Source organism: Diadema antillarum, unplaced genomic scaffold (assembly GCF_040938485.1).
Source record: "Diadema antillarum isolate AM-2024a unplaced genomic scaffold, OU_Dant_1.0 scf00000199, whole genome shotgun sequence".
Lineage (NCBI taxonomy): Eukaryota > Metazoa > Echinodermata > Echinoidea > Diadematoida > Diadematidae > Diadema > Diadema antillarum.
In genome coordinates, this window is record NW_027271088.1 from 592,173 (window position 1) to 603,665 (window position 11,493).

Genomic DNA, 11,493 nt, shown 5'->3' on the forward strand with positions numbered 1-11,493 from the left:
CAAAAGAGCATTTGACTTGCCTCTTTCTAAAGGCAGGGGGAATAATATTACCTATAACATAATATGTCGGTAACGAGTCAAGGGAATGTGTCCTTTTTTTCAAAAGATGAAATTTTGTGAAATTCTCTTTATATTTTCTTTATATTGTTGTACGCATGTGATATCGTACACTGCAGTAGTCTTCTCATCCAGCGGTTACTGCACAAAAACTTCAAAAAATCATAACTTTTGAACGGATTGTCCGATTTTCCTCAAACTTGCAATGACGTGTTATACTAATATTGCTACATTTTCTCAATCCTTATGTTTATGAAGGTGAACTTGTCCTTTAAATGAATCCCACAAGAATTGGAACAATCATCCCCAGCATTCCCACTGATTCCCACTGATCAGTTACTAGCCATCCCCTTTAAGTTCAAGTGGATGTATTTCATTTCTAACAAACAAATAATTAGGATGAAATGCTCGTATATACAGATAATGTTACGAAATCAGTAAAACAATGCGATGAACATAATAACATGTAATATGGACACAGGTAAATTATCAACAGAGATACAAATCAATGTTATATCATTATGGTAAAGGTTGCATGTATGTATTTAGTAATCAGTTATTTTGTTTATAAAGTACATTTTCTTTTTTACGTTGAGAAGAATGAAGTCATGATATATCAAGAGTCATTATGTCTAAGGGTACGCATGAGGCTGGGGAAAACCCCGTTAACTGAGTTACTTCCCCTATGATAATTTCCTTATTTCAATTTCAATATCGATGCCTAATGTTGCGGTCGGAACATGATAGCAGTTTATTGACGGATGTGCGTCCATATATACTGGTCCCATTGTTATCACAATGTTATATTGCCTTACAAAGGATTAATCCAAAATACTCTTGTAATCTCAAAGCGAGCCCCGTGTGCAGACCTTCAACTTTGATTTTTAAAAGCGTGCGCGGATTAGGGCAATCTCAATAATCAGTGGTGGGACCACGAAGGCAAGACCATTTTTCATGTCAGTTGAGTTTTTACTCAGTGTTCGAAGTTCTTCGCCAGCCACGCTCTCCGTATAGAAGCCTTTTGACTTCAGGTGATAGGCCTATACGTCACAGTCACACACTTGGAATTGTTTTACAACAGTGAAACGAGGTATGCTGTCAAACACATCACGGTCATTCTATGTGAATTTAACTTGCCGCATATTATCAGAGCGTAATGAAGTTTACAGAGTTATTTCATTCGAAAGTACAGTAGTAAACATGTTCGATTTATATTGTATTTAGGGGAGGCTATTGTAGATATCCGCTCTGCGTATACATGCAGTTTTCATAGTGATAGGAAACTTCACGCCAATTTAAAAGAAAGATGATTCCAACTTGAAATATACATATTATGGTCAAAGCTCTTTGATAATGATTCATAACCATTACTGGGACGGACACAATTAAAAGGGCATCATAAATATTTCGGATTTGTTTCTGTGGGTTTCACCTACTATATCATTCTGAAATTACGTACCATTCGAGGATATGGCAGCTTATAATTTCATAGAGCCTATGTACGGCTCCTTAAACATTAAGTTTAAGCCATAGTACTGTCTTTTCATTCAGATTCCACGCTTTGTCTAAATGGATCGATGCTAGAATGTAGATTTGCAAATATATTTTTCAGCTTTTATTTTATTTTTGTTTTGTTTTCTTACGGGAGGCATGATGTTTAAACGTCGACAGTTTGTCCTCATCTTGAACTCGTAATTGCAATTTGAGAAAAAAAAATGACGTGCGATTTTGTTTTTCTGGTACACCTGGCCCAGATATGCTGCATGGGCTTTATATCTGCTGATCAGAATTAGGGCAAAAGCGCTCATCAAATGTCCTATCTTACTAACGTTGGCATTGAAAAAAAAAACTAATCATTTTCAACCATAACTTCATTTACTGTTCGTTTTTGTCACTATATAGATGGGTAAAACGTCGTCAAAAGTCGAGGCTCTGGACACTGTGTACGAGAGGGACGTTGCCAAAGCAATTGACAAATATCAAGTTCTTCGCGACTTGGACCTTTTCGTGCTGGACAACTCGATCCGGGAGAGCACTGTGGGGCAACTACGGGGCCACACCCTGGAGAACAAGTGGGAGATCTATGAAGAGGCGAAAAAGTGCGGCTTTAAACACACCGTCGTGGCCTCCTTCTCCCACATGACCCGCGTGGACGATGTTTTCATCAAGCAGCTGAAGGAGAAAGGGGAGGATCCCGAAGGTCTGTGGGCATTCTCCGAGATAACTGAAGGTATTCATTTTTCAACAACCAGGCATTGTGACCTATTTCTTTCTTTCATGTAATACAATGTATATCTATATAGTTGCTTTGCATGTTAGTGAATAATATTGAAATAAGAACAGGACATAATTATAGAAGTTATGTACATTTCCCAGTTTTGTTCGCTGTCTTTTTTTTAAATAAAAGAAATAGAATCAAAAGGGGCGCGCCATTCCTTAATCTTTTTTTTTTTTTTTATAAAAGTGTGCATGAAGAAATCGCATGGGATCCATATTTTTGCTTGTCTGCTGATGATACCCGGAAGTGGCACGTGAATTATTAACTGCTTTGCGCTACCACCACCCCCCGAACAGAATTTTCTGGATCCATCCCGTATTTATATACATAGCAACCTCTATATCATACGAAAATGAAGGTTTGCATATTCATTGAGTACGGCCTATTCATAATTGATGCTAACTTTCGTTTTTATAGCATCATCCTTTGGAAAAAAAAAAATCAGTAGAAATTGGAGAATGTTTGAAGGGTATCATACGATAACGAAAGTTTGCACACTCAGTGAGTGCGATCTATTCAGGACTGATACTAACTTTCACTGTAATAGCATCATTCTTTCAAAGATCAATAGAATCATATTTGAGAGTGTTTAAAGGGTTTCTCTCGCTCCCAATCCGTAAATTCTAGGATAGTGCCGGGAAAGCTTCGTCAGACCCAAAAATAGAGTTTTGGCGAAAAACTGTACACTGGACAACTTCCCTTTGTTATGATTCCAAATTTAGAGATATATTGAAGAGGAATAATTGTTATTTCCGAAAAAAAAAAAGCTTGTATATAGGCCTATAGAGCTGAGTTGGTTGACCCGTTTCACTCAATGTTGAATTCTAAAGGAAAATCAGGTCGTTGGACTTTTTATTAGTTTTATGATGCATGGTCACATACTATATCAGAGGCGGATCCAGGAATTAGGCAAAGAGGGGGTGCCTTTACAAAATTAAAGGGGGCACACGCACCCCTCGATCCTCCATTTTTTGTTTTTATTTCTTTTGTTTTAACCAAAAATAAAGGGAGTGTGCGCCCATTGCGCTCCCCTGGATCCGCCACTGTATACATTATATTCCTTGCATGTTTTGTAATTATATGTATTGTTGTTTCATTTCCATGTCATTTGTGACTATCATGGAAAAATAATTAAATAAAATAAAAGATCAAGCAGTTATTTCTTAGTCAATTTCGGGATGCGTTTAGTAAAAATTGCATACCATATTTGCTGTTCAGCATCAGCAATTTCTCACCCGTTATCAGAAATAAGAGCAAAATTTCTTTAGTTAAGAAGCATCGCGCTGATCGCGCTGATTTTTTTTTTTTTTTTTTTTTGGGGGGGGGGGGGGGGGGGGGTTGTGTCCGCACGTGCAAAAAACTCGAGTTTTGTAACCCGAACAAAACTCGAGTCTGTAATTGGTGTAGGTGTAAATTCCCCTATAATGTTTATGAGTGCGATGGTTCCGAATATTAGGCCTACAGGGCGTTCAAATCGAACGGTTCTATTCAACGACGCGACCCATCTTTTGAAGCCAAAATATTTTAACGCACCTCGCGTTGCAACGAAACTGAACGAAAATCGGGGTCGTCCCACGGCCTATCACAGGCCTGGTACTGTATGTTGAGGGTTGATGAAGTAACAAAAGGCATTCTACATTGGGAAATCGGGTGATTTTCAGCATGTACACGTATGGTCGGAAATCACTGATCTCTATAATGGAAGAACAAAGTAATGCAGCGGCTTGGCGGAGCTCTGCGCTCTCAGAGTGCTTCTATCTCTAGGCCAATATCTCGTATTTATACTGCATCACGTGATGTTATGCATCGCGACTATACTACTTACCGCTGGTTTTTGTCCAGGCTCTACCTCGTTTTTTATTTCTTTTCTATGATTTTGCTACGTTAAACATACTGTACTCATTCACTCTCTCTCTCCCTCTCCCCTATCCCCTATCCCTCCCTCTCTCTCTCTCTCTCTCTCCCTCTCGTTCTCTTGATACATGTCGATGAAATGATTATTTTTTTTAACGAAATGACAACATTATAACTAATGAACATTTCGTCCACGAAACGAAAAGATAATTTAGAGGACGAAACGGTCATTTTGTCGACGAAATTACCAATTTCGTAACGAAATATTCCATGCGACACTTAGCGCTCCATAGTTTTTGTCCATGGTTTCATTTTGTACGACCTTCGTGAATTCGGGCCATTACGTGTTGTTTTTCTCACTTAGTATATACATGTACTGCAATGTCTGAACCGGTTTGAACCAGCACAATGAAACACACGCGCAGATCATAATTAGTCCCGTTCCATCACGTTCGTTACCAGGAAGAGTAAACAAGTTGTCCGTTCCAAGATATTTCTCAATACTTCCCAGTCTCTTCTGAAGGCACGAAATGTATAATTTTCTAATATTGTCTGAACTATACCACTGTCATTATACATTGACTCATATTGTTATTATTGCCAGAATGACAACGGCTCATCCACTTGCAGCATGTGGCTCATCCGACCCCCAAACATGCATTCGAGAAGAATTCGCTGTATCCCTGTATATTTGTGGGTTTTTTTCTCTATGTCTCGGTTGCACCCATGCTCCTCATTTCAATCTGTAGCTCGATTTTAACTGGGTTCGACAAGCTTGCTTTTAAGTATGTTCCTTCACATTTCTTTAGCATTCATTCTCAGATTCCAACTTTCATAGATTGACCACTATAATGTTTGCAATATTCTTTGTATGTGTCCTCGCTGGATATCATTTATTTCGTTTTGTAATTATGCTTAACCCTAGCTGGATATTATGTATTATTTAATATTCTTATATTTCATGTATTTCAATTGTCAAAGAGAAATATGAAAATAAAAGTGAAATTGAAATTGAAGATGCAACCTGATGGTCGAATCGTTGAATCGATGCCCAGTATTTGCTGAAATCACCTACAAACCATGCTTAAACTCCGTTCAAAGATCATCAAAGAAAGACTTATGAATTTCCACAGGTTTTTGTTTGTTTGCTATAGTTTGTTTTCAATGTATAGACAAAAAAAAAAAAATGAAAATATAGTCGGCCTGAATTTTAAAGAATGTGGTGTCCAGCCTCCAAATAATAGTTGGTTCAGACGAAGATCCTTAACTTCAAGTTAAGCTAACTTCGAAGATAAGCTCGGAGTAAAGTACTGTGTAATCGCACTTGAAGTTAATGAAGTTAACTCGATGTTATCAAGAAACACGAGATTTCTCAAGGGTAACGCTGTATATCACGAGCAGGGGGATCCCCATATCAATTCCCCAATTTGTACTTAAAGGACCGTGAGTTCACCCTCATCATTATACGTAAGGATTGAGAAAATGCAGTAATATCAGTTGAACACATCAGAGGAAGTTTGAGGAAAATCAGACGATCCGTCCAAAAGTTCTGAATTTTTGAAGTTTTAGTGCTGCCATCACTGGATGAAAAGACGGCTGCGGCCTCTGATGTCTGTGCAGAACGATGTAGTCCCCATAAAGAAAATGTAACGGGAAAAAAATCAACATAATATTTAACCTGTACGCATGATGACAAGAGAACTTAGCTTGCTTCTTTCAGAAGGCAGGGGGAATGATATTAATTGTCATCAACAAACGCCAGAAACAAGTCGATGTAACCTACAAAGATATCAAGAATCAGGAGCTATACTTGTCAAGTTAGTGGTGAATCATGCTTTTGTTTTGCTGTGTCGTGTTTTTTTTTTTTTTTCATTGAACAGGCACAAAAGACAAGATACCGGACACTACAAGCGTTCCCATAGGTATCCGAAAACTCCAGCAAGCCGGTCTGTACAGCGTGATATTTGAGGTGGACCTGGGCGACTCTGTATATGACTTCAACAAGTTCTCCATACGCGACATGTGCGCATTGCTCAGCAAATGGAACAACTGGTGCTATGAGAACCTCAGTTCTAAGGCCAAGGTGATGTTTAACTTCAGAGATATACCCGACGCCATGGCTAAACACTCTTTCCGACTCTTTGAGGTGGTATCCTTCCTTGCCAAACTGCCGCCAAATCGACGTCCTTTCGGCATTTTGTTTGAGGAGCCCAGAGGCAAATCCCTGCCCGAGGAGTGCGGCATGTGGGCGCGGTACATCCGCAAAATCATGGACGACAACAAGTGGAAGGGACATCTACTGGTTCATGTCCATGAAAAGTTTGGCTACTGCGATGCAACTGCGCTACAGGTGAGTCGAATATTCAAGCAAACAAAACGCTGGAGATGGAAGTGAAATAAATACACCTGTATGTTAGACTTGATGGATGGGAGTGCAAATCTTCTTTAAAATGGGCTACAATCAGGCTCCATAGACCCGTCATCCAAATCAAATAGTCTACTGAGAGATTCGTAAGTATTCGTGAACGATAACGATTTTGCATGCAGGTAATGGTTCCTTAAATCGTTTTTATTCAATCCACCTTAATGTATTATATAAGTTTCTGAATTATAGCGCAATGTCCTACATAGAAGTATCCTTGTATCCTTGTATGCCATGTTGTGAAAGGAAAAAAAAAAATTAATCAGCCAGCATAAGCGGAAGCAATTCAAGTCTTACCATATTATCAAAGGTAAATCACTCTAAACACAATACATAAAATTTATTTTTCAAAATTTCAGTTCTTACGACTGTATTATAAAAATTCCAAAACAATTTTTTGGCTTCTTTCTGGAGCGCATCTTTGAATATTGTCCTGAGCTATCGACATATTGGCAATAAGGTGGACTCAATAGGCGTTTTCACATCAGCCCGATATAAATCCAAGCTCGAGAAATTTTTCGCGATTGCGAGTTAGCGCGCTATTTCATTTCTTATTCGCATCAGCCCGAATTTTTGTCGAGCTAATTCGACAGCCGAGTATGTGCAAACAGCATTAGTAATGTGTGTGCCCTCTCAAAAATTCCTCATGATTTGTGTGCAGTTTGCCTCGATCGATCGGGTCACACACGCTAGGCATGATGGGATGCATCGCGCTAATTTCTCGAGTCGTTTTCACATTATCAAATAGCGCGCTATACTATCCCGCTATTTCAGAAATTTCCCGAGTTGGACTCGAGAAATTTTCTCGATCAGAGCGATACAATTAGCGCGCTAATTTGTGTTCACATTATCAAATAGCGCGCTATTTCGCTATCGGGAAAATTTCCCAAGTCAGAAAATAGCGCGCTATTTCGAAACATCGGGCTAATGTGAAAACGCCTATTTAGTATCTCCTCTAGTCGAATAAATCTGCATTCTAGACTTAATTCAAGGCAATAAATCACAATGAATTCATATCATTTCCGTCACTGTTAAGATGCTTTCCATCCAAATCGTTGACTCTGAAGGTTGTGAAGATTGAATTGAGATGAAAAAGTGGTAATTAGTGTATAAATGTGCATTCCTAATCATGATACCAGACAGTTTGCTATATTCAAGTCGAGCAAAGAGAGACAATTCCGATTAATTTCAGTCAAATCAAATCCACATTAAAGGCTCTGATGGATGGTGCAAACGGCATCTGGGCCAGCGTTTGCGCGGAAGGCGCTTCTATGGGTAATGCTTCATCCTGCGTCACTTTGATGAATCTTATTCGCCTCGGCAACAAGAAGGTCCTCAAGAACTACAACTGCCCCTACCTTCGTCAGGCCGCCATCAACGTCACCAAAATCACGACAGGGACAGACCCACACATCAAGCAGCCGATTTTCGGCGCGCGCGCAGTCGATTTCGTCTACGACCTTCAGCCTGAAGAGTTCGACTTGGCCAAGTTCTTTGGTGAGAAGGCACCTGTGAGAATCACCACCCTGTCCAGCAAGGAGATGATCCTTCAGAGATTAGTTGACCTCTTTGGAGAGAATCCACAGTTCACCTTGGAATTGGCCTACAAGATGAAGGAGCTGATTCTTGAAGATCTGCGGACTGGCAGGTGAGAAAACCCACTGCAAAGTTCATCATAGTTATGCAGAGAATTGATTTGCTAAATAGGCCCATACACTATATCTGTTGTCAGGAACTTTGCCATTTAATTCAATCTGACTTACTGATTGCTGTTGGTAAAACTGACAAGTCTCTTTCTTCAACTTTTTGATATCTATATGGTAGGAAGGAAGAGTACATGAGTATGGTGGGTCTGGCTTTGCTGTTCGATCGAGCTGGAGGAAAGATGGACGAGAGAATGAGAGATGCCATAGATCAGTTTCAAGTAAACAGCCCACATGCCAAGAACCTGCTGGCTAAAGTCCGCGAGATTTGGGATGAGTGGGATCTGACAGAAGAAGGAAAAGGAGACGAGATGCTGCAGTTCGACTCTTTCTACAACGGCTTCATGGCGCCCTACTTCTCCTGCTATCGCTGTTCCGACACCAAGAAGGCCCTTTCCGCCATCGATATGGACAACGACGGCATGGTAGACTGGAACGAATTTGAGACGTACTTGAAATGGGCGCTCCATGAATACCCAAACATCGGTGACGTGGAAGAGTTGTTTGATATCACCTTCCGGAAAGGAATCATCCCGGCCATGCAAGATGAATTCTTGAAGACAACTTAGTCTTGTGTACTTTCAGAGAGATAATTGCGGAATATTATGCACTGTGGGTTATTTAGAAAATGTTGATTAATCCTTGTGTTTCGTCATTAGCATTCATTTTCCCACACTTTGAGATTGGAAGTTTTTTTTTTTTTTCGATGGCCAGTCTCAAAACTTTCCTGCAACCTTGATCTATGTTCTAGATTTTCCCTTGAACTGTTTCCTTTCATGCTCTTCATGGTTTCCCACTATATAGGTTTTCTGCCAACTAGCTTGAGATGTGACACTTTCTAAAGTAATTTCTTCTTCTTCCATCTCAACTTGCAGGTTTTCAAAACAAGCTACTCCAGCACGAGACCTACAGACTATAAACTCTCTTTTCTTCTTCTTATCCTACACTGTTTAGTGATGCCCTACTCATCCAATTTGCAAATTACTATCTTCATCTCAGCTAGCTTTTGCCCCTCCCCCCCCCCCCCCCCCCTTTGTCATGGGTTTTGCGCTGGCCATTTTCACTGACAATGTCTCATTTACGCCATCAGTTTTGGCAGGCAGCCATCAGTGACCCCCAGGTACAGCAAAACTTCTCCACAGTTTCGTAGTCGTGGTTTCTAGGACTACACATTTCGTCGAGTGCATCTCTGTGAGACCATACCCTGGCATCTCTGACAAATGAACATCTCGCTTAATTCAATTCTGCGTAGGCCAGCAGATTGCTAGAAATTTCACTCGTGCATCTGCGCTGGGCCCTAGGTCATGCAGTTGGTGCATCTGAGTGAATTTGCTCTCTCTTTGAAAACAAAACAAAACCAAAAAAAAAAAGATCCGCAGACATGGCAGAGGTATTCTGCACTTTATTCTGTCTCACTTGCATTTGTGGAGATTATGAACTATCAAACCATTTCCTTCTGATGACGCTTGTCATAAAGACATCTTAGCTAACATTGCTAATAGCTTGCCCGCTCTTATCTGTCAGTACCCGGTCATCTGCGATAGAGCTAAATCCTAATCTCAAAATATTCAAATATGATGCAATATTCCTTTATATTACTGAATTACAGAAATCATGGTGTATACATACACGTATTTATCATATCATTTTAGAATTTAGTATTTCATTTCATTCTTAATCTATTCAGCTAGCTTGTGCAAAACATATAGACACAATAGAGATATTCGTATGTCATTGGAAAAGTCGCAGGAGGTGACAACCTTTGATTTAATCCTACCATCATCAGTGTAATAATGCTTCTAAGCTCTATGTAACGTTACCAAATAAGCGTTTTGCCGCAAAATTGTTTAAGCGTTATTTTCAAGCATCTCAAGGATAATGTATTCCATCGTCAAAAAAGAGCAAAGTAAGCCTTTCAAGTGATAAATATTTCGCTTGTTATGCAACCAGGAAAGTTTGTAAAGTTTGATTAAGAATATCTCCTATTTCCTTGTTATTTTCTTTGTTTTTAACAACTTTAATCGCAAATATCTAAAATTATTCAGAATGGAGTCAACTCGTTTTTGCAGTCAAATACTTCAAAATCATACTCATCCGTGTCTAAAATACACACACATAAAAGCATCTGCACTATTGTACGCAAGCACATTGCTTAATAAAAGCGACGTAGCAATGATCGATACATTATAGTTTTCGTGGTGTAATCATATTTTCTACAGAGGTGCTTACAAATCTTAGGGGGGTCTTTTCCTCCCCTGACAAAAATACAGAGGGCTTGATAGATCGGCACTATAGATATGAGACGTATTTGATGAGGACACTCCAGCAATACTCAAAAGTGTCAGTGACGTGGAAGACTTGTTACACAGTTACCTTCCGGAATCATTCCGGCTATGCTGTGTTTTGTTTTGTGAAATAGTTTGTTGTTTTCCTGTAAGGATGTTGATAGTGACCAAAATTGTATATTTATTTCTTTATGTACCTAATGAGGACCCAAATATTGGTAAAATGTGGCTAAATTGGCCAACCCTACAATCTAGGCGTAAATATTTGTTGTTAAACTTCATTTGTAGAAGTTTATAATCTTGTCTTGTGTGACGATGTCACCACTGCAATTAACGTTGTGGCACGACGTGAAGATAACCTAAGATTCCAACATTTGAGAGCTCGCACCCAGAGGCTAGCAAACTCTGCTATTTACATGTTCCCAATATTATGGGACAACCTTCCGTTGTCTCGACGTAATGATTTTATTTTTACCAGTTTTTGTACATGGCAGAACCAACTTCGCTCATGTGTTCTATCTTTTGAGTATGTATAACCTGCTCTGTTGTGAAGGTTCTTCGTCTGTATGGAGCAGTGCATTACCATAGTAAAGGTCAAGTTTCGCAACAACAAAAAATCATGCACCGTATTGGCTCTTTCCTAGCAGTTTACCAAGAATTTGGCATGTGTGACTGTTAGGCCTACTGTGAGTGGATGTGCAAGACGTTATATTTTTTTTTTGGTCAGTATCCCATTATAGTTGTTGTGTTTGTGGCACATTTTCATATGAAGCATGAAATATTTTGGATTGATTTATATTTTTTCGTCTTTGGAGCAGGAGCAATTGTGCTGAATTAACCGAATTTGATCAATGTAATGTATGGTTTGTAGGGCACCTCCTTTTTGAGTATTAA

The 11,493-nt window shown here is 39.4% G+C and overlaps 1 protein-coding gene across 1 annotated transcript; it reads left to right on the top strand.

Annotated features, from left to right (window-relative positions):
* The first annotated feature begins 907 nt into the window (after window positions 1–907).
* LOC139723761 (uncharacterized) lies at window positions 908–9,034 on the top strand. Its single transcript, XM_071634973.1, has 5 exons — window positions 908–1,147; window positions 1,960–2,287; window positions 6,070–6,539; window positions 7,826–8,259; window positions 8,436–9,034. The coding sequence occupies exons 2-5, from the start codon at window positions 1,960–1,962 to the stop codon at window positions 8,881–8,883; spliced, it is 1,680 nt and encodes a 559-aa protein (XP_071491074.1). The 5' UTR covers window positions 908–1,147; the 3' UTR covers window positions 8,884–9,034.
* Window positions 9,035–11,493: the final 2,459 nt, after the last annotated feature.